The sequence below is a fragment of the Anopheles gambiae genome, chromosome 3 (assembly GCF_943734735.2).
Source record: "Anopheles gambiae chromosome 3, idAnoGambNW_F1_1, whole genome shotgun sequence".
Lineage (NCBI taxonomy): Eukaryota > Metazoa > Arthropoda > Insecta > Diptera > Culicidae > Anopheles > Anopheles gambiae.
In genome coordinates this window covers 62951946-62972113 of record NC_064602.1, presented here as the reverse complement: position 1 = coordinate 62972113, position 20168 = coordinate 62951946, and the positions used below count along the sequence as shown (strand labels likewise).

The 20168-nt window shown below is 46.5% G+C and overlaps 1 protein-coding gene across 3 annotated transcripts; it reads right to left on the bottom strand.

Annotated features, from left to right (window-relative positions):
- Positions 1 to 101: 101 nt before the first annotated feature.
- On the bottom strand, positions 102 to 18631 carry LOC1275236 (dmX-like protein 2). 3 transcript variants are annotated; one of them, XM_061660839.1, is made up of 18 exons: positions 18324 to 18631; positions 16883 to 17100; positions 16642 to 16787; positions 16363 to 16566; positions 11909 to 16287; positions 11106 to 11192; positions 9906 to 10031; positions 6211 to 9838; positions 6022 to 6138; positions 5356 to 5920; positions 5177 to 5276; positions 4304 to 4387; positions 3452 to 3721; positions 3305 to 3374; positions 3158 to 3232; positions 2946 to 3079; positions 2802 to 2885; positions 102 to 2682 (listed from the first exon to the last, which is right to left on the bottom strand). In XM_061660839.1, exons 1-18 carry the CDS (start codon positions 18408 to 18410, stop codon positions 2482 to 2484), a joined length of 10575 nt encoding a protein of 3524 aa, XP_061516823.1. In that variant the 5' UTR covers positions 18411 to 18631; the 3' UTR covers positions 102 to 2481. The 3 variants fall into 3 exon arrangements, with proteins under 3 accessions (XP_061516823.1, XP_061516824.1, XP_061516825.1); XM_061660840.1 differs by lacking the exon at positions 4304 to 4387; XM_061660841.1 differs by lacking the exon at positions 11106 to 11192.
- Between the last annotated feature and the right edge of the window lie 1537 nt (positions 18632 to 20168).

Below are 20168 nucleotides of genomic sequence, written 5' to 3'. Positions count from 1 at the left end.
ACCGTTTCTTAGCGGGTGTTATTTGTGGGAAATAAGCCGAAAGATGAAAATAACCGACTTGGTACATCACTGCTCAGATAACACACAAAGACCAACTTCAATCAAGCTTGCACATAATATAACATTTATTGACAAATTAAATAAATAAACCCAAAGGCAAATCAATTGATCAACATTGTAAAACAAAACAAACGAAACCCATTGTCTAAAATATAACAGTATCTTATAAAATGTTTCATGCACTACGTATGTGGCTAACATAGAAGATTATATTATTAGCATTAGTCTCTACAACATAGCATTGATTCTAGGGAAGAGGGAATAAATGAAATATTAGAAAGTGATTATATTGATTGCACGTGGTAATAAGAAACTCAGGAATAGAAGGAAAACCGTGAGCAACATACGAACTTAACGTGTTTGTAAAAAAAATGTTTGTAACCAGGTAAAAGATATAAACAAAACTGAAATACGCAAAATTGCAAGAGCTGTATAACTCCCGGTTTTATCATGTATCTTACGTTAAATATCATTTAGCATAATCTGCTCAATACTTTTCAATCATATTGGTGTATCGGTCGGTTATGTGGCGCTGTTTGCGTTTACTGACTGAATAATTTTAACGGTAAAATAAATTTCCTCAATGTTCTGCTTTCGTACATTTATGCTTAGAGACACATTACTAGATCCGAGTTACGTGTATATTGCACCGTGTATATGCTGTTTTATTTCACCTTTTTATGTTGTATCGATTTAAACTTTTGCCGGTTGTGGTGCCGGGGCTGTGTCGTAATTTTGTCTTTTCCATGTGTTACATTTAATTTTTGTTTGGTTTTAGGATAGATAAAGAGTAACAATAGAGTGTGTTTGAGTGTATTTTTAACAATAAACCTTCCGCGACTGCTTGCGGCATTATATAACCTGTGTTTGTTAAAGTTCAATTGGAGCATCGGTTTGAAACAGTTATTGGTTTGAGTGTTAACGCACGTATGTGTTTTTAACACGACCATTGAAACATTTGTATCGTTGAATTGCTGTAGCTTATACTATATAAATGAAATATCAAAGCGTTCGCTCAACGGCAGAAATATGTTAGTAAGAATTTTTGAAATAGAAAATAATTATTTTAAAACATAGCAATTACTTTCCCGAATTGAAAACAACAGCGGCGGCAGGCAACTGGAGATATACAAAGAAGCATTTTACAATAAAACGATAAAAACCAACCAGCAGGAATAATGAGCATCAACACAATACTCGAAGGAATTCGCAATTAATTGCTAAATACTAGTCGATTATCGGTGCTAACTATTCAGCTTAACCAGTTTACATAACACCCTTTTTTGCATTTCATATATAGTCCATTTTCATTGCTCTATCTCATCTTTGCAATAGCAACACAATCGTATGTAAGTAGCACACGACGATCGTGTGACGTTACGTTCCATGTGTGTGTGTTTGTTTTTGTCTCCTCCCGAAAAGGGTTCCTAGCTGTTTACTGCCTTCAGTTCAGTTAACTTTACTACCCCACATGGCGCCATTCGATATCTTTGAGTACACACACATTAGTTACATCGCTTTGAATTTCCGAAGCATTCTGCCCTTTTAGCTCCTTCCCTATTTGTTTGATTATATTGTATGCGGACTGTCGTTTAATTTAATTTAATATGGATCCGTGTTTTTTTGTTGTTTTGTTTTGTTTTATTTTTGGTATAACGTTATCCTATCGTTAAGCATCTCAATATGGGTATTGTCTGCGGTGTGTTGCATTCCTAGATTTATTATGTTCTATTATGCTTCATCTTCTTCATAGTAATCATCATTTTTCCCCCGATCCACTCTCACATCGTTACGAATACGTTCGCTCAATTAGTAGGGACGCGGTTTAAACCTTATACGAGTCGTATTAATGTATTCTATAGTATTCTTCCATCAATAACACACTTCCTCTCCCGTTAATGTCAGTCACATTCTTCATCGTTCATCGCCTGCCGGATTATACTTTCTAAGCGAGATGGGGTTTACAACGTCAATGCTTAACGTACATCAAATTGGTTATGTTTAACGATGAGCAAAACTATACGAATCTTAATATGATGTGAAGCTAAATCATATTCAAAGTTTTTGGAATAAAACAACATTAAATAATCCTGCCCTATATCTTTACTCTGAGGTGGTTTGCGATTACTCATTCATACATGTCAACAGCCCAAATTATTGGTTTTGGTTCAAACGGGTCACAAAACAAACATTCATTTCATCTAGTTCTGCTTCCCTTCCCCCCTGCCACCTTCAACATTGTCATTCTATTTCATTCCGTTAATACTTGTAATAATGATTTCTACAACTTGTCTACTTAAAGTTTGTTTCGTTTCTATTCCTGTTTTTCTTTGCAATCCTTTTGTTATGCGTGCGCCATTACGGCGTGGGTCTTTCAGAATGGTGGTGGTGGTGTCGATTAACGAATTTGTCTAAGCATTCTTAGTACAGCGAATGAACGATCGATTCGCGATCAGGTAGCTGCCGGACTTTCATTGAACCATCAGCACCGCAGGAAAATAGTCGGCCTCCTTGGTCTATCTGCAGCTGAGTAACGCCTTGCCCGATGTGCTTGAAAAAGCTGCTCCGAGCATGCTCGCCCATGAAACTGTACAGCTGGGTATGTATTGACAGGCCCCAAACCTTTTTTGTGTAGTATGGTGGCGCATTTGGGTAAAAAAAAATAATAAAGGATCCATTTTTTATTTGCACATCAAACCCCAATAATCAACACTTCGAAGTGTAAAATTAATCATGCTCACCTTAATATCACCATCAGCCGAGCCGGTTACAAACTGCTCTTCGTTCGGATCAATCGCTAAGCATTTGATTGGATGTTCGTGGGCCTGCAAAAAGTTACTATTAACTGTTTTGTAATTCTTTTTCGCAGTTAGTTGTAAGCTTACCTGGAACCGATGTCTCAGAATACGTTGACGAACATCAAAAATGCTCACATCACCTTTTTTACCGGCTGAAATAAGAAGCTGATGCTGTGGTGCATACGCTAGACTAGAAGCACCCTGATCATGACACGTAAAGGCTACAACGATAGGATGAAAAACAAGCGGATTAGCAAGCAAATCGGGGAGCAAAGACTTGCATAACTCTTTACACTTACCCGCTACCAAAGCCTTCTTTTGTGGTAAAAGTGTATCCCATATCGCTACGTTTTTGCTTTCGGAGCTATGCCCAGCTGCATTAAAAAGAGGAAAACAAATCAGTTATTACAACCCCGTTCGCAACTCCCTTCTAAATGTAAAGGTACCTGTTGCCACTAGACTGCATGATCCGAGAAATACGAAATCTGTGATTCCTTTGTTATGGCATTGGTACGTCTAAAAGGGTTGACACGCAAACACATATTAGTAAGTGGCACATTAGTTTGCTGACCATAACACTAAGCTGTACTTACGAAGAACGGGCGATTGTTTTGGCTAGCGAGGCCCACTTGCCAGAGGCTAAGATTACCATCACCATCAGCGATGCCAAATTTATTACCATGCTGCGAAAACCGGCAGCGTGTGACCTTTGCAAACGTTCCCGGAGAGCGTGGCGTACAGACGACCTGTTGATGACCCCATTCCCACATCTGCACCGAACCGTCCTGTCCGCCTGTAAGGTACAGCGGCATTAGCGGATGGGCACACATCCGCTTTATGTTATCCACTTTATGTTTCAGCACCTTGTGGTTGAAGAATTGATGAAAAGTCAATACCATTATCTTGCGGGATCGATACGATTGCTATTAATTATTAATTAATACGTGCATAATACACAACAATAAAGCAAAACAGATTGAAACAATCAAATGTATGTATAAACATTTTACCAAACAGAATGCTGAAATGTGACGGATCATTAATGAATGAATTCATACATTAAGGTATATTTTTGAAAACAAAATTATCATTGATAATGAGTGCAAACATTAAATTCATTATCAAAAATAACTATACATTCATATATATCTACAATTGTGAACGTAAAACAAATAATTATTAAAAAAAAAAGTGTTGTGATACAGATATATGTTCAATATTGCTTTCTTCACAAACAGAAGCGTATATCATGGTTCAACATACTATTTAATCTATGCCAAGTATTATAAACAAACGTGAAACATACAGCAAACAAAGTACAAAAGCCGACAAGCCGATATTTGAAGGGGATTTCATAATTTCAAAACTAAACATTAAGGAAGGAGCTCAACTATTAAAAGGTTAAGTACAAAAACATGATGAATCGATTCAACAAAGTAATGTACCGGTTTCAATAAATGTTTAGAACGATCGATAACCAGCTTGCAGAACCGTGGACACTGACTACCGGGGAATGTAGCTCCTTTGATCTGCACGTGTATGATAATTTTTCCAACGTTTATGTTAGCACATTAGGATGAATTATTCGGAGGAAGGACATGTTTTTGCCATGCAATACCGTCGTATAGTTTATACATTAAATTTCGGTACATGACGGCAAGAAGAGTGACCGGCACAAATCCATGTATATGCATTACAAGCAGAATGAAGAAGAGAGAGAGAGAGAGAGAATGGTTCAATATTGGTTTTAAACACATGGTCATTATGGCATAGGCTTTACATAATTATAGGAAAAATATTATTCATCATATAATGAAAGCAAATAGAAATAATCTCAGAGACAAATGGCAGCAGACAATAACATACACTGGAAGAAACGAAAGTAATAATAGTAGATATGTCTTCAGGCTATTTACCATTTGGCATTATAGATATATCTATTGTTAAAAACAATAACATAACATCACTTAGCGCTATGCATTTGCTTAGACCATTTTTAGATAGTTGATTATTTAATTAATAATAAACTCCCTAACTGGTGAGAATTGCCCGTATCCGTAAACATTATCAGATGAAATACAAAGATGAGCCTTTGGTTAAAATACGACGCAAAACAGAAAGCATTAACTGTCCATCAACACGCACACATTATGAAGATTTGTACATGTTTCGATTATATTTTCCAAATGAATGCATTTGGAATGCGGAATGGAATAATACGCATACAAACTATTCACCGACAATGATTGCACAGTGTAACAGTGAAAATTTGATGTTTTCTTTAAAAATGAATTGCTTTACCACATGTAAATACATACCACTGAAGCTCCGCGGCCTGATTGTCCAGCAATGCCAGGTTGGGGACTAGAAGGTGCACCATAGTTTTGAGCGCTGCTAATGTTTTGATTAAGCAGATGCCTAAAATGTAAAACGGAATGCGCGTTTGAGCGTAAGTAAAACGTCGTGCACAATATTACCGGTGGTATCCAAAACTTACTTATCCGTCGACGTGTGTATGACGAGAAAATTGCTCGAAGCGAGGGATTCGATGTCCTTGGACAAATTCATGATGTCCATCTCGCACTCATCCTCCATCCAGTTGGGCGACTCGAGCAACAACGATATATCCATTTCCTGCACCTCTCTGGGGGTGGCAAGTGCGAGCAGGCCAGGATTTACCATATTAAGACAGAAGGCTGATATCTGCTCCTGGTCTTTGTGTATGATTCGCACCGGTTCTGGAATGTTTTGATTGTGCTGCTGATGGTGCGCCAAGCTTCCATTGTTTTCATTGCCGACGGGCGTTCCGGAGTCAACAACCGAAGCGGATGCGGATCCTAGTCCGGTTCCAGGGTCGAACGCACTGGAGGAGGATTTTTTCTTGCCGAACACAGCCCGTATAAAGATTTCCTGTACGGATTCAATGCGCACCAAATAGTTCCACAGCCGTCTAGCGGGCGCTGATGCGGCTAAGCAAGGGCTAAATGGCGTGTTGGAACGTTCCAGCAACGAGCGATACTTGTGAATGGCTGGACCCTTCGCTTCGGATTCAATGAAGCAGCCTGGAAATACAATACACAACATTTAAGCAACATTAACGCATTCAGCCGAATGAGCTAATTAAATTTAACATAAAACTAGCGTTGACTGTCGCACAAATTACCTGGAATGTAATCAACTGAAGCAGGTCCCCGATTTTCTAGCTCCTCTTTTAGCAGATCTTGCCATGATGACAACGATCTCAATATGCCATGTACCAATGGACTGCTCACAGGAAGTTCTAGAGCGAAACAACATTAAGGGAATGGAGTAATACGAATGCAGTACTGATTGGAATTAGCTAACTACCTACCTTGCATTTCGATGCCGGCGATTGCAATGAACGATTGCAGTTGGTTCTGCGCCACGCGTATTAAGGCGAAACGCATAATGCACCACGAGTAGGAGTTCGGATTCGAATGTTCGGTATTTTCAAGTCGGTGTTTCCGGACGGCGGCCGACACTTGCGATGCTTTGGGGTCGTTGTTTAGCGGATCGTTGAACACATCCTCATCCTCGTCTTCGTCGTCGAGATCCGATACGGCCGAGTCGGCCGAATCATACTCCTCTTCGTCCGCCCCCAGTCCCTTGGGAATAGGTTTCGTAAGGAAGTACGACACCATAGACATTTCCGGCGGCACGAACTGCTCCCGGTACGTGGGTTTGTCCTCCTTCATGTTCGATGCACCCTGGGGTCCAGCGAACGGTCCCAGCAGTTTCATGTTTAGCTTCACACGATGTTTCGTAAGCGATGTTACCGCACCCCAGACGCTACCTTCCGCACTACTAGCTCCAGCCTCGGCAGAACCCTCCATGCTTTCCTGCTGCATCTGCGCCTGAACGGTCTGGGCCGTTTGCGCGTGCGAGGTAGCCTTGCGCAACAGCTTCTTTACGCCACCGCCGAACAGTGTCGACCAGGAGCTGTCGCAGAAGTTCTGCCCGGCTAGACGGTACAGGATGTGACAATCGCACGTGGTCAGAGCGTACACGAACAGCGCCATATAAGCGGCCACAAACGACTCGCATAGCAGCACGTTCAGCCGCGGTGTATCTTCGTCCTTCTCTCGTGCCAACAGCGCTCGCAGGTTTGTCACGCCGGGCCATTTGGAGGGCGGTGTGCTCACCGCCAGCGGTTCATCGGTCGAATACTTGCGACGTCGCTGATGAGCGGCCGCGTTTGCCATCAGGTGCGTGCTCTGGCAGCTTGCGTTCAGTTTCGCAATCGTCTCCATGCCGGGACTGTGGCAACCCTGGCTACCACCGTCAATCGACGAGGACGACTGCTTCACGCTGAACGTGTCCGAGTCGCACAGCGATTGGTAGATGCAAGCGGAAAGCGCGACGGCAAGATCACGCAGGACGAAGATACCGCTCGGAAACGTGTATGCGCGGTTCATGTGCGGTGGTGTACGCATGTTGACCATCGTTTGTAGCATATCGTGCGTGTGCGATTGGAGATAGCGCAGCGGGTCTGCGATGACTGTTTTGTTACCGGCAACGCACGCACTCAGCAGCGGCAGAGTGGTCGGGAATGGCAACGGGCTCAGCAGCTGTTGCTGCGTTTTCTCCTGCTGCAGCTCTTGCAACAGCAGCACTAGCTCCATGCGAACCGAAGCTAAACCGCCACCGCTAGCACCGTGCAGCGAGCAGTAGCTTAGCAACGTTCGCAGCAATGTTTCGTTAGCCTTCAGCCAGCGTTTGCGTCTCGCCGCCCTTTGCACCTTTGCTTCGAAGTCCTGCTTCTCCTGGATTAGAATTTCGTGCAAGGTTGGTTTATCGTGCTGGAATTTGTTCGCCAGCACGGGTGTATCGCGATCCACCACTTCTGCGTTCGTCGTTGTGTCTTCAATGGCGGTATTTTCCGAGTCGCCGGTGCTGTAGTTACACAGCTGCTTCAAAGCTTCTACCTCGCGCTCCAACCACACGTATAGCTGGTATCGCAGCTGTCCACCGTCCACCTCAAAGCCGGTTGCAAGTGTCGAAAGCTCCTCCATGAGTATCTTTAAACACGCGATAAACTTGAGCTGCTGTGCCATTATGTCCAGACTGCCACCGCCGGAAGAACCGCCATCTTCGAACTCAGTGTCGGTGTTCTTATTGAGCGGCAGGCTGTCCGGTTCTGGTTTTTTCTTTATCTGTATGCCTCCATCGTCATCGCTGCTCTCACAGTCATCGCCGGCAGCTGCACCGTCATCATCCCATACGATCTTAAACTCATCTTCACCACCATTGAGCTGGGTCGACACCGGTGCTCCCCAGTCCATAGCTGTGCTGTTACCCGTACTGGCACCCCAATCAAACGATGTGGCCGTTTCTTTACCACTGGTTTCGTTACTCCAGTCTAAAGTACCTGTTGCGATGAGTGTACTCTGGTCCTTTGCGTCGAGTCCGCTGGCGGGACTTTGCACATTGCTCGTTTCCTGCTCGATCACCTTGGTCGGCAATTTGCTCAGCACCTCCAGTGCCAAGGCTGGACAGCCTGCTTTGAAGTGAGCGTGGGCAGTGGTGAAGTAAAGCTGCCGTTCCAGGGGCGTAATGGAGTCCTCAAGCTGAATCTGCTTATCCGTTGCTAACCCGCCTGACACAGTGCTAGTATCGCCGTAGCTGAAGCCAGCAATGACGACCTGTGCCCTCTTCTTGTCCTGTGCCGAAGAGGCTATGTGCTGCCTAATGAGCAGTGGGTGGGTACGCAAGTAGACGTAAAAGTTGAACACGTTCGGGTTTGTCGAATGACCGGCGTCATGATGGGAGGCGCTACCAAGAGCGGCACTTTCGTCATCGAACAGGGGATGCATGCTACCGATCTGGCTGTCCAGCAACGTGCTCAAGCTACCGGAGTAATCCTTCAATATCCAAAGTGCCATCGAGCGCAAGAATGGATCCGGATGCGCACGACTGAGGTCCTGATTTTCACCGTTCTTGTCGCATCCCAATACCTCCTCGTACAGTAGCTTCTTGAAGCTCGGCGGCGTGGCATCGTGCTCTCCTTCGTACAATCTCGTAATCACCAGGGCGAGCTGCAAATCTTCCAGCTTCGTTAAGCAAACTTCCAGCGCGTCATTGAGCGAATTTGCCAGGAGGAAGAACGCAACGGCGTGCTCGAATCGCTGCTTTCCTAGCAGTGCGAATGCATTCTTCAATGCCGCCTTGCGCCAGCGATCCTCGGCGAAATTGTTTGCAAAGAACGCAGTCATCTTTTCGTCCCTTTTCGAACGATACAGTCCCCATACGACTGATTTCTTTTTCATCGCCATATAGTAGATGGCAGCGTCGAGCGGATCTTGATTGGCCTGGAAGGACGCCTTTGCCAGGCGTTCGATGCACTGGCGCAGCAGGTTGTTATTTCGCAGCCACCATCCGACGCCGAGCTCCTTCAGCACGTGCCACTTCGGTTGGCCTTTCACGTACGATGGGATTAGATTCAGCAGCTCTTCCTCGCTCTCCGAGTGGAATGCCCACACGATGTTGGACGTCCCGACGCCCTGCTTCTGGAACGAATGGCGCTGTGAAATCGGCAAACATCGCAGCAAATAGTTGTAATGTTTCATTGCTAGCAAAAATCGAAGCCCGCAGTCGTCCAGCGAATCGGTCGAAATGTTTTCCGTGTTCGGTACGCCGGTCAAATTTTCCTTCGCGATCGCCGTTTTGGCAGCATCGATCGCAAACCGCTCCGCAAAGTCAATGTTGCACGTAGATACTGTATCTGCCAGCGCGAGCAGATGCATCTGATCGAGCGACGACAGTCCGGGCAGATGGGTGTGGGTCAGCAGTCGCGAAAGCAGCTGCCCTTGGCGGGGACCGAAATGGGAAAGGAAGTGCTTTTCGGGCAGCGAGGAACGTCGATCCATGTGGCGATTCGTCTCACCACCGCCACTTTCATCGTCCAGCAAATCGTCAAGCGATTCGTCCGCCGTGTTGCTTTCGAACAGTTCATTGTAATCCTACACATTGGAAGCCATGCATCGGGTTAGACAGTTTCGCAACATAGTTTTTGGCGCTAGAGCTTACCTTCACTTCGTCATTTTGCTGCAAATTGCTACTGGTCGATTCTTTGTCTGCTGCCAGCAGAGTCCACAAGGGCAATGGAGGAATGGATGTAATTTCCGCATAGTCTAGCGTTAGCTCCTCTGGAATCTGATTCGGTGTGGTACAACACATTTGTAGTAAGTATGTTATGAGATAATAGTACAGCGCTTTCTACAACTTTGCATTCATTGAGGCAATAAATCAATATATAAACTTATATCGTGCTGCTGTAACCAACATAGCATCTACAACAACTGAGCTATCACATTCTTCAACAAGTTTTGTGGATAGGATACATACACACGTTGCATCTTTGATTAACTATTTCTTTACTACAGAGAAGTGGTAAATTGATGGCAAATGATATCTAAACTCAACTCGGATAGTTTAGGTTTTCATACAAAATACGAAGAGATAAGTATCCACTACCTGTTGCAAACAATTGCTAACTGTTCTAATGCTACCAATCCAAAGAAAATGATATAAGACTCACAGATACAAGAAACACAATTCCATAGAGTTAGAAAAGATTAATACCCAAATGTGATAGATAGAAGGATGATTTGTTTTGCAAATGTTTTCATTTATGTTAACACTGTGTGATAAAACAATTTAGCACAGGGAAATGGTGCCCACATTATGTTACTTTTACAACAAAGATAAGAACAAGATATAATCACAAAATGTTTTTTTTTCTTCTTTACGGTGGCAAAGATAACGGGAATGAAGACACAAAACGTGTAGGGGTTTCTAAAAAAATACATGTTGCTGAAGAACCAGAGATTCTTTAATTAAAGATTTTATATGAAGCTGTGCATGTTACTGTTCTTCGTGAAAATATAAAGGAGGTACACCATTTGAGAAATAAACTCGAAAAATGGCAAGAATCCCCGAAAGATTTTTTCCCCTTTTTTGGAACTCAACAATTCACATACATCTTTCAAACACTAAGGGGTACATCAAGTCGGGAAAAATAATATTCATTTTCAACAACGAGTAGTTGAGCATCATTCGATACAATAACACAAGGGTAGCAAGAAAAGGAGAGATTTATCAAAAGCTTCAAAGTAAGTAAACCAAACCCATCCATTTGACATATAGAAGATGAATGTATATATTGAATCTGAGCAGCCGAAAATGTAGAAAAGTGAGAGAAAGTGTTAAAATTATGAAAAACCGCACCTGTGTCGTCGATCCTCTTGGTTCAAGAGGACTAACGGTGCCTGCCGGGCAGCTAATGGAAAGAGTGCGAGTTCTAGACCAACCACGCTGGAAACACACATATAAAACAAATAAAGAAAAGATAATGGAAACATGTGAAAAGTGATAGATAGTAAAAGATAGGAGAAGCGCAAGGTCCGTGCGATGGCATCATTTGCATGTGGAAAAGTGTGCCGGAAAGGAAAATAAAATGGAAAGTTTTGATGAGATGAACTTGTGCTGTGCTTATCGATCCGCTATGGCTAAGTAATGCAGAATGGTCGGAACAATATAGCGCAAGAACCGCTATGCCCAAATGCGTGAACAATCGATCGACCGATCAATCATGCTAGTGAGAAGTAATGGTGCTGCTGCTGCTGCTTGATCAATCACCAGATAGTTGGGCTAACGATTCAACGATGCTTTCAATGCATTCCAGCTGCTACTTTCGTCACTATCGTAAGCGTCTGAATCGAGCAAACTAAGGATGACAACAGTTGCACTAAAAGATTAGCAACACAAGGTAAATATTAGCGACATACACGAACACTTATACATAAACACGCACGCACGTACACACACACACACTGTTCCGTCGGTGGGTGTCAATTATGATCCTCTGCACACTCCACTCGTCAGGAGACGTGCTATGAAAATGATTGCACTTTGCTAGAAGTGCCATAATGCGATAGAACCAATGCCGATTTGGAAGTGATGCGGATGGAGCGGGAAAGGGGGAACTGGGGAAAGGTCAAACGTTTGAGCTGTTCACTAGCCAAGCATACCTGTCGGTTGAGACTTTCCTCGTCTCCTCCGCATCCGCGCACCGTATAGGAACCGCTGATGCAACGAACAAGATGGGCTAGGATCGCTTTAACCCAACGTATTTTGCCCGAGTTCAGCAGCTCCATCAACTGTTTCGGATGGTACTGTGGCAGTACCGGGCAGGCAATGCGCGAAGCCTCGAACAGCCCATAGTCGGTCATGTAATCGTGATGGCCAGGTTGCTGCTGCTGATCGGCCGCAGCTGCAGCGGCCGCCACCGCACCTATCTGCCCAGTGCTAGCCGCAGCAAGTGTTTTCTTCTTCTTCGTATCTGCCGACGATAGCATCTGGTTAAGATTGATGGAGCTGACACGAGACAGAACCGGCATCGAGGACACGTTCGCCAGCCGGCGCTGGGTGCTGTCCTGCGCCATCGAGCGAAGGTCCTCATCCTTTAGGTTGCGCGTATCGTACATGTCGTCAATGTCCAGCTGCGGGTTCACGTTGTACAGGCTGTTGCTCTGCGGCTTCCACTGCGAGTACACATGCATCTCGGAGTCCATCCCGGCGACGAAGATTCCGTCCCGCACCCACGAGATCTGCATCGGTAGCGGGGGCAGACCGTCGGCCGTCGTGAGCTCGATCTGGCGTAGCTTCATCCAGCGAATTTCGTCGTTGAAATGTGGTTGCGCCAACGAGCTAGCCTTGCGTAGTAACGGCCGGTTCGTCGATTGCGATTCCTTCATCGCTTTCATGTTCGACTGTGCCAGATCGCTGCTAACGGGGGTGAAGAGTAGGATTTTGCTGCCAACGGCAACGGTAAGAATGTGCGATCCATCCTCCTTGGAAACCCAGTCCAGCTGCACGAGATGCTTTTGGGTGATCGGGCACGTATTACCGTGTTCGGTGATGCTTTTCCGCAGCGACTGCAGCGTGCTGAAGCTTGGTACGGCCAGCAGACCCGTGCCCGGTTTCGCCAGTGCCTCTGGCGTAACGTCGCCATTCACCGACCGCGGTGACCTGGCATCGTCATGCGAGAGGGTGTGCAGTACCTGATTGAGGCGCTGCTTTTTCTGCAGTGTGCGCGTGTCGTACAGGTAGCTTAAATCCAAGTTGTGGTCCACCTGAATGCGGGGCAGATGAATATTTTTCAGGTGTATAGTATCTTCAAGCACCCATTCACTGCCACCGGTTGACTCGCACTCGTAGATGGCCACACTCAGGTTGACGAAGCGCGTCTCCGGATCGCTGCTCTTCGTGGGTCGCGTAAACGATTTGCCGTACTTGTACGCGCAAGCAATTCGCCCTGAGTAGGCCGCACTTATGTGCAGCAGCTGCCCGTTCACATCGATCGTAGATTCCTGATCTTTGCGGATCATTTCCCACTCACACCACTCGTAATGGGGCACCTGGCTGCTCTCACTCTCACCGGCACCTTTGCCGCCCTCCTTGCGCGTTGTGCTTTTACACTTCCAAAAGCGCACCGTCGAATCGGAGCACGCGGTAACGATTATGTACGGCGCAAAACAGGCTGGATAGATCGAGGACGAGCTCAGATGACCGGCTGCCGGTGCAGCATGGATGACATCCACGCCGTCCGGTAGTGGTAGCTCCTGGGTGCACACTTTCGTTGTGGAAATGTTAACGTGCGAAGCATGATCGAGCGGTGCCCGATGATGGCCAGCGCTCTTGGGCAAATCGTCCGGCACTACCGAAGGCCGGTGAAGATTCTCGGGATCGTCCAAATCCTGCACAAGGTTACTGTCCGGCACGTACATCATGCTGCTGCTCATTTCATCAGCCGCTGCCGGCTGTGAGGCAATTACGATGCGCCACATGTGTAGCGTAGTGCCGTTCTGTGTACGCTCCAGCACCACGAGATAGAACGGCTGCTCGAACTGGGCGTTGCGCTGCAGATCCACCATCGCCCCCATACCACCGTCCATCAGTCCAATGGTAGGCTTTAGGTCCGGGTTTAGCCCATCCGCATCGATGCTCGATCCAGCTGGAAGTGTGGTGTGGTTCGCGCCAGCAAACGGATCCATCGATTCCGTGCGCTCTCCCGTGATTAGCTGCTCCTGAAACACGTGCAAAAACTGTGTGTTCTGCCAATCATGGGTCGCATCGTCGATCGCATCCAGCTGTATGATGCACCCGGGTCGGGCGGTCGATTGCTGCGAAACGATCTTGATTTTGTCGTGCAATATGGGAGGCAACATTCCAGCATTCTCCGAAGACTCGGTTGAGAGCGACATCAGCGAGTCCATCCTACGGCAGCGTCGCTCGGAGCTCGAAATCTCGGCCAGCAGCGTGCGGGCATCGATCACGGCTTGATACACCCGCAAGCACTCACCGTCGCTGGCCACGAAGCAGGCGGACGGTGAGTTACTCAGATTGCCGAGCGTTGTGCTGGGAAGCAGGGTCGGTATCCAGGCGACGTTACTGAACGCAGATATTTCCGGCGAATTGATGCGCGCGAGTTCGCTCACCCCACCCGACTGCGACAATGGTCCAACGGCATCTACGCGCCACAGTATCAACTCGGAGCAGAATCCAGACGGGGCGCACACATCTTTCGAGCGATGCATCCCCGCGGAACGGTTGCCCGTCCCACCTCCGGGTTGCGCCGGCTCTCCCGTCGGTATGTCCGGAATGTTGTGGTGCGACGTCGTCAGCAATAGCGGCAGCACTGGATGGCAAGTGATGTCATTCACCCGGAACCGATGACCGGAGGCACGCGAGGCGTGCCCAATGCTGAGCACCTGCGAAAACTTGCTTCGATCGGCAAAAGTCAGCTGCCACAGGTTGAGCGTTCCGTTCGAATGCTTTGTGACCATCGAGATGGTGGGCGAGGGTGGAGCGGTTAAAATATCGGCCTGCTCGAGTGGGGCACCGTCCGCCCCAGTATGGTCCTTTTTCGAAGCGTGGTGGTCACCAGTCTCCTCGCCTCCGCGATTCTCCGTCTCCGCATTGCTGGCCTGCTCGGCATTATCATCTTCGTTGGCCTCATTTTCCTCCATCACGCTCGGAAGCGACGTGACCACATCGCTAACAACATCCAGCTGTCCGCCATTGCTCAGCCCACCTGCACCGCACGACGATTTCGGCCCGCGCATGATCATATCTCGGAAGCCCAAATTGCCGCCGGTATTGTAAAGGGCAACCGTAGTGGACATCGACATTGCGTCTCCCAGCGGGAAAGCCGACGGGATGCGCGTGGAAAAGGAAACCTGCGCCTGGCGGTACGAGCCCGGATGGTACTCGTCCAACCACTCCACCACCCAAATCAAGTAGCTGCCGTCGATCGGATGAATCGAGAACAGCAGATCCGGACTGTGCTGCCAGTCGCGGAGCAGGCAATCGATCTTCATATCCAGCGAATCCGTTACGTGCAGATTTCCATCGTTCGCTAGCGAATTGATGGACGTGGTGTTCGAAAGCGAATGATGACTGGGCAGCCCGACGTGCGAGCCTGCTCCGATCGAATGCGAACGATGCTGCGAATGCATTGGTGGATGTTCCTCACTACTGTTACTCTCCTCCTGGGACAGTGCGCTTCTAAGCTGCCCCTTTCGGTGGTGATCGGTTATGGAACCGTCCTCCATCAGCAGACTTCCACCGGGGTCGTTCGCACCGACTCCTCCCCCACCCTCACTATTGCTTCCGGAGGCATTTTGCATCTCCTCCTTCTCGATCACCTTGCGCGTCATCTCCTGCAGGATCCCTTCCGCTTGCAGCGTAAAGTGCATCTCCTTGTTGTTCAGCCAGTGCAGTATGAAATTGGGCTGCGTGGAAGGGTCGGTCGTGTGCATCGACGGCACCAGCGGTATGTCCGTTTCGGCGTTTATCGACGCGGCTAGGTGAAAGTGCAGCCCGGATCTCATGCCCGTGCCATGGTAGCCGTACGAATGGAAGTCGTGCACACTGTACGTCGAGGGTAGCGTCGGGATCGGCGCATTGCCGAACCCAGAGCTAGCTCCCGGTCCACCAAAGCCCGGTCCCATCCCGTTCAGACCGTTCGGTCCGCCGGTGCTGTGTTTCGCATGGCGGCGTATGTGGAAGCATGTTTTCATGTGCTTCAACCGTTGCATAAACCGATGCTTGTGCCGATGGGTGCGGAACTTTGGGTTTTGCGATGCCAGCGGATCAAATTGGTTCATGTTCACCAGCCCATCCTCCGGCAGCACCGTCTCTACCCAGATTCTGCAGATATTATCCAGACACGACGTGACCAACATGTTCGACACCGAGCCTTTCGGCATGTACTTGCTCGTCTTGCGCCACGACAGATGCGTTACGGCACGCGGATGCGCGACATACACAAACCCATAGCTAATTTCCGGTGCACCCGCAAAGCTTTGGGACTGTGACTGATCGAAGCTTTTGTTAGGAAACAAGGCTAGAATAAAAGATACAATGTTCGTTCGTGTTTAATTGAACAAACCGGTGAGAAAATGGACCAGTCAATACGTACTGTATTTGTTCTCGTACCACACCTTCACCAGGCGATCGCTTTTGCCGGAAGTAGCGAACAGCGTACCATCCGGGCTGAACGCCATATGATGGACCGGTGTTGCGGTGTGACATTTCCAAACGCAATCCCACGAGCTGCTATCGGCTTCCTCCTCACCGGTGGGCGTTTTCGGATCACGCTCTCCTCCGATTTCGAATTTAACCGCTGGAAAGAAGAGCACACAAAAAACCGGCGTAAATTAGCAACTACACAGGATTAGCGCCTTTCCGGTTAACATACAGCCCGGCTCGTCATCATCCTGCTTGGATAGGCGCTCGTGCCACAGCTGCAATACGGTCCCTCCCGTCAACAGACGCGTTCCCTCGAGGTTCCACGAAAGCGAACTGATATGGGACGCTGCCTGCAAGCTTCCGGTTTGCACCCACCTAAAAAATAACAATCACAAGATAAATGATATAAGCCATACGCATTTCTTCAGTGCCGCAACCCTCCCAAAAGGGCTCTCTGACAGTGTGCTTACTTGTACTCCAATCCGTGCGTTGACGCCCTTTCCGTGTGGATTAGAGGCGTTGGTTCGAAGATGCATACCTTGTCCTCGTACGCGGCCGCTATCTTTCCCGTATCGGTGCTGGCATCTAATGCCGAGATGCGAATGTAGTTGTGCACCGCACCGGGAATGATCTGCACTCGCTCGAAGTTGCTCGCTAGCACCACAATATTACATCCTGCCGCGTATGCCTAAAAGTATGTCACAAAAAAACAATGGGTAAATAATACGGCATACGGCTGAGTGAAGTCGCCAGTCTGTAATGAAACTGTGAAATTTCCATGTTGTTGTGGTGGTTGTTTTTTTTCTCGTTTCCTTCTGTTCAAAGTGACAGAACAAATAGCCCCGCAGTATGGTTGATAACTAGATGAACAAACAACACAAGCAGTAGGCCATGGTCTCGCGTCCGTACATGACCTGTGGAGCAGTTCGTCCTACCTTTGGCTTATCATTGCGCGAATCTAGTTCTACATGCAAGCATATCGCGCGATATCAACACAAACAATGATGTTCACGTGCAAATTGCAATCAATTTTAGCAACCAAGAAACGGTAAAACCCCTCTTCGAAGCGTAACTGGTTTAAGACGTGTGTAATAATGGAACATTTGCACAATCGAAAACTCCACTAATATCCCCCGTAATCAAAAGATTGATATCATATGGAGATAATTGCACCGTCCGCGTTTCTCCTCTCCGGCCGCAGGAAACAACACCACTGTGCACATCACATCAGGTTGTTGTTTCGCGTAAGTAGTCGCACATGAGAAATGTGCGCGTGTGCGTGCGTATATCGATGAGAATATTGGGAGAGCGTTCACAAACGAGAGAGTGAAAAATTATCAGTCAAGTGACTATCAAACGTCACCGTTTTTCCATTTTTCGATTATTTCACTATTCCTGCCCGAATGTGGGCAGCTTTTTGGCAATGGATCAACGTACGTAATAGATGTACACAGTTGCAGCATGACCCTGCTAAACTTTAGTTTTTTTCGCCCTTTGGGCATTTATTGATTTTCACCTGTGGTGTAGAGTGGGAACACTTCACATTCGCCGCGAGAAACCCTCTTGTTCTTCACATAACTGTGTCGCCTGCCGAGCTTTACGATAAGGAATTTCGTATTTGATTTTTGCTCCCTTATTTGAAATTGCCCACTTATTTACACAATCTCACACAATCTCGTCTGGTTGCCAACATGTAAATCGTTCCACTGACCACTTCCACCATATCACTTGGCAGAGGCATAGAAAAGGGTAGAAAGGTCGCGAGAGGGGGGGGAGGGTTGTTTCTAGCAGAGTCCTTCGTGAATGACCGTGAATCACCATCAATCACCCCGATCACGGGGTATTTCGTAGACCCCCGTGTAGTTTGTCACCCCCTAATTCTAAATCGAACAAATCAAAATGTGGACGTACTGTGAAAGGAACACCTTCGACGGATCCGACAGCAAAACAACGATCGCCTGCATTACAGGCACCACTGAGAATCTGATGGCAATTCATTTTCTTCTTTGGTTGGTTTTATAACGACTGTGTACATAGTTTAACGACTGATCACCACCCGCACGGGCATGCTTTGCATCACGGATCACGGTTTTTATTTCGGAACAAAACGCAACGGAAAGCAGCGGTCGATTTTCACACTACACCTCTAACACCCCGAGTGTTGGTATTCTTTCCTTTCCGTGGCTTTGCGTTTTTGCCTAGGGGAAAAGTGATAAAGAACTGAATCCATTGCCCGCGGCTATAAACCTGCTGGACGGTGAAGTGAACAGTGTGGCCAGATAATGTTGGCAGATTTCGGTAGGAGCACCAACATTTTATTTGTAGTTTTCGGTAGGTTAAAACTCGAAACTCAGTTAAAAAGAAGTGTTACGTGTGGGAGGGGGGGGGGGGGGGGGGGGGGTGTACTAATGTGCAAAATGAAAGTTCCATCTCACGAGAATATGCAAAATGTTTATCTAGGATATGGATTAGATTTGGTTCAGCGGTTACACAAATGAAGGTCTTTCTGAAGTGTCGATCTGAAAATTGTATTAGCAATTATAAGAAAAAGAAAGACTAAGAAGCACATTTTTTTCTCAGTGGTGGTAACCCAAGCGCCACAGATTAAGCTTAAACGACTGGAAAATTAAATATCCATAGAAAAAATACGAAAGCTCCATAGCTTCTCTGGTTTGCTCAATACCCAAGTGCCACAAATCCACTAAACGACCACTAAACGGCTTCTAAACGACTCAAGTTCTCTACCTAAACGGAATATAGAAAGACTTCGTTTAGCATACGGCAAACGACTCATGCATTCTAAAAATAGCAAAAAGCTGGTGGCGCTCTCTGTTGGTGGGATACCCCAACCAGTTGAGCTTCATCGCTTGGAGGAGAGCTTTCTCATTTCCTCTGTACTGTTGTATGGTTTCGCATTGAAGTTATGCATCGCTAGAACTAGAACGGCGATACGATTGTTTAAATACTAAACTTCAACGGAAATCACCAGCAATGAAGCAAGTGAGATTTGAGTTATAGTCGTTGGTGTTGATACCCACGTATCTGACCACACGACCATTCATGTAGATTTTTGCTCAGAAAGTTAGAAGGCTATATAGGTCATGATAAGATGAAACTTGTCGAAACACATTGCAAGAAAAGGATAGCAATATAATGATGAGTTGTAATACGCCATCTATTGATCAAACCAATGAAGCTGTGGAGCTTTCATTTTTTTTCTATGGATATTCAATTTTCCAGTCGTTTAAGCTTAATCTGTGGCGCTTGGGTAGATGGAATGAATATTACAACTCATAATTATATTGCTGTCCTTTTCTTGCAACGTGTTTCGACAAGTTTCATCTAATCATGACATATATAGCCTTCTAACTTTCCGAGCAAAAATCTACATGAATGGTTCTGTGGTCGGAAACGTGGATCCCAAGCGCCACAGATTAAGCTTAAACGACTGGAAAATTGAATATCCATAGAAAAAAATGAAAGCTCCACAGCTTCATTGGTTTGAACAATAGATGGCGTATTACAACTCATCATTATATTGCTATCCTTTTCTTGCAATGTGTTTCGACAAGTTTCAATTTATCATGACCTATATAGCCTTCTAACTTTCTGAGCAAAAATCTATATGAATAGTCGTGTGGTCAGATACACGGGTATCAACACCAACGATCATTACTCAAATCTCACTTGCTTCAGCGCTGGTGGTTTCTGTTGGAGTTTAGTATTTAAACAATCGTATCGCCGTTGTAGTTCTAG

Bases quoted from the DNA above. Each gene is read 5' to 3' on its own strand.
- LOC1275236 (XM_061660839.1), bottom strand. From the start codon at position 18,410: ATGAATTGCCATCAGATTCTCAGTGGTGCCTGTAATGCAGGCGATCGT. The intron at 16,567-16,641 runs GTATGTTAACCG...TCTTCTTTCCAG, and splicing joins GGATGATGACGAGCCGGGCT to CGGTTAAATTCGAAATCGGA. The intron at 3,080-3,157 runs GTAAGTGTAAAG...CTATCGTTGTAG, and splicing joins AAAGAAGGCTTTGGTAGCGG to CCTTTACGTGTCATGATCAG.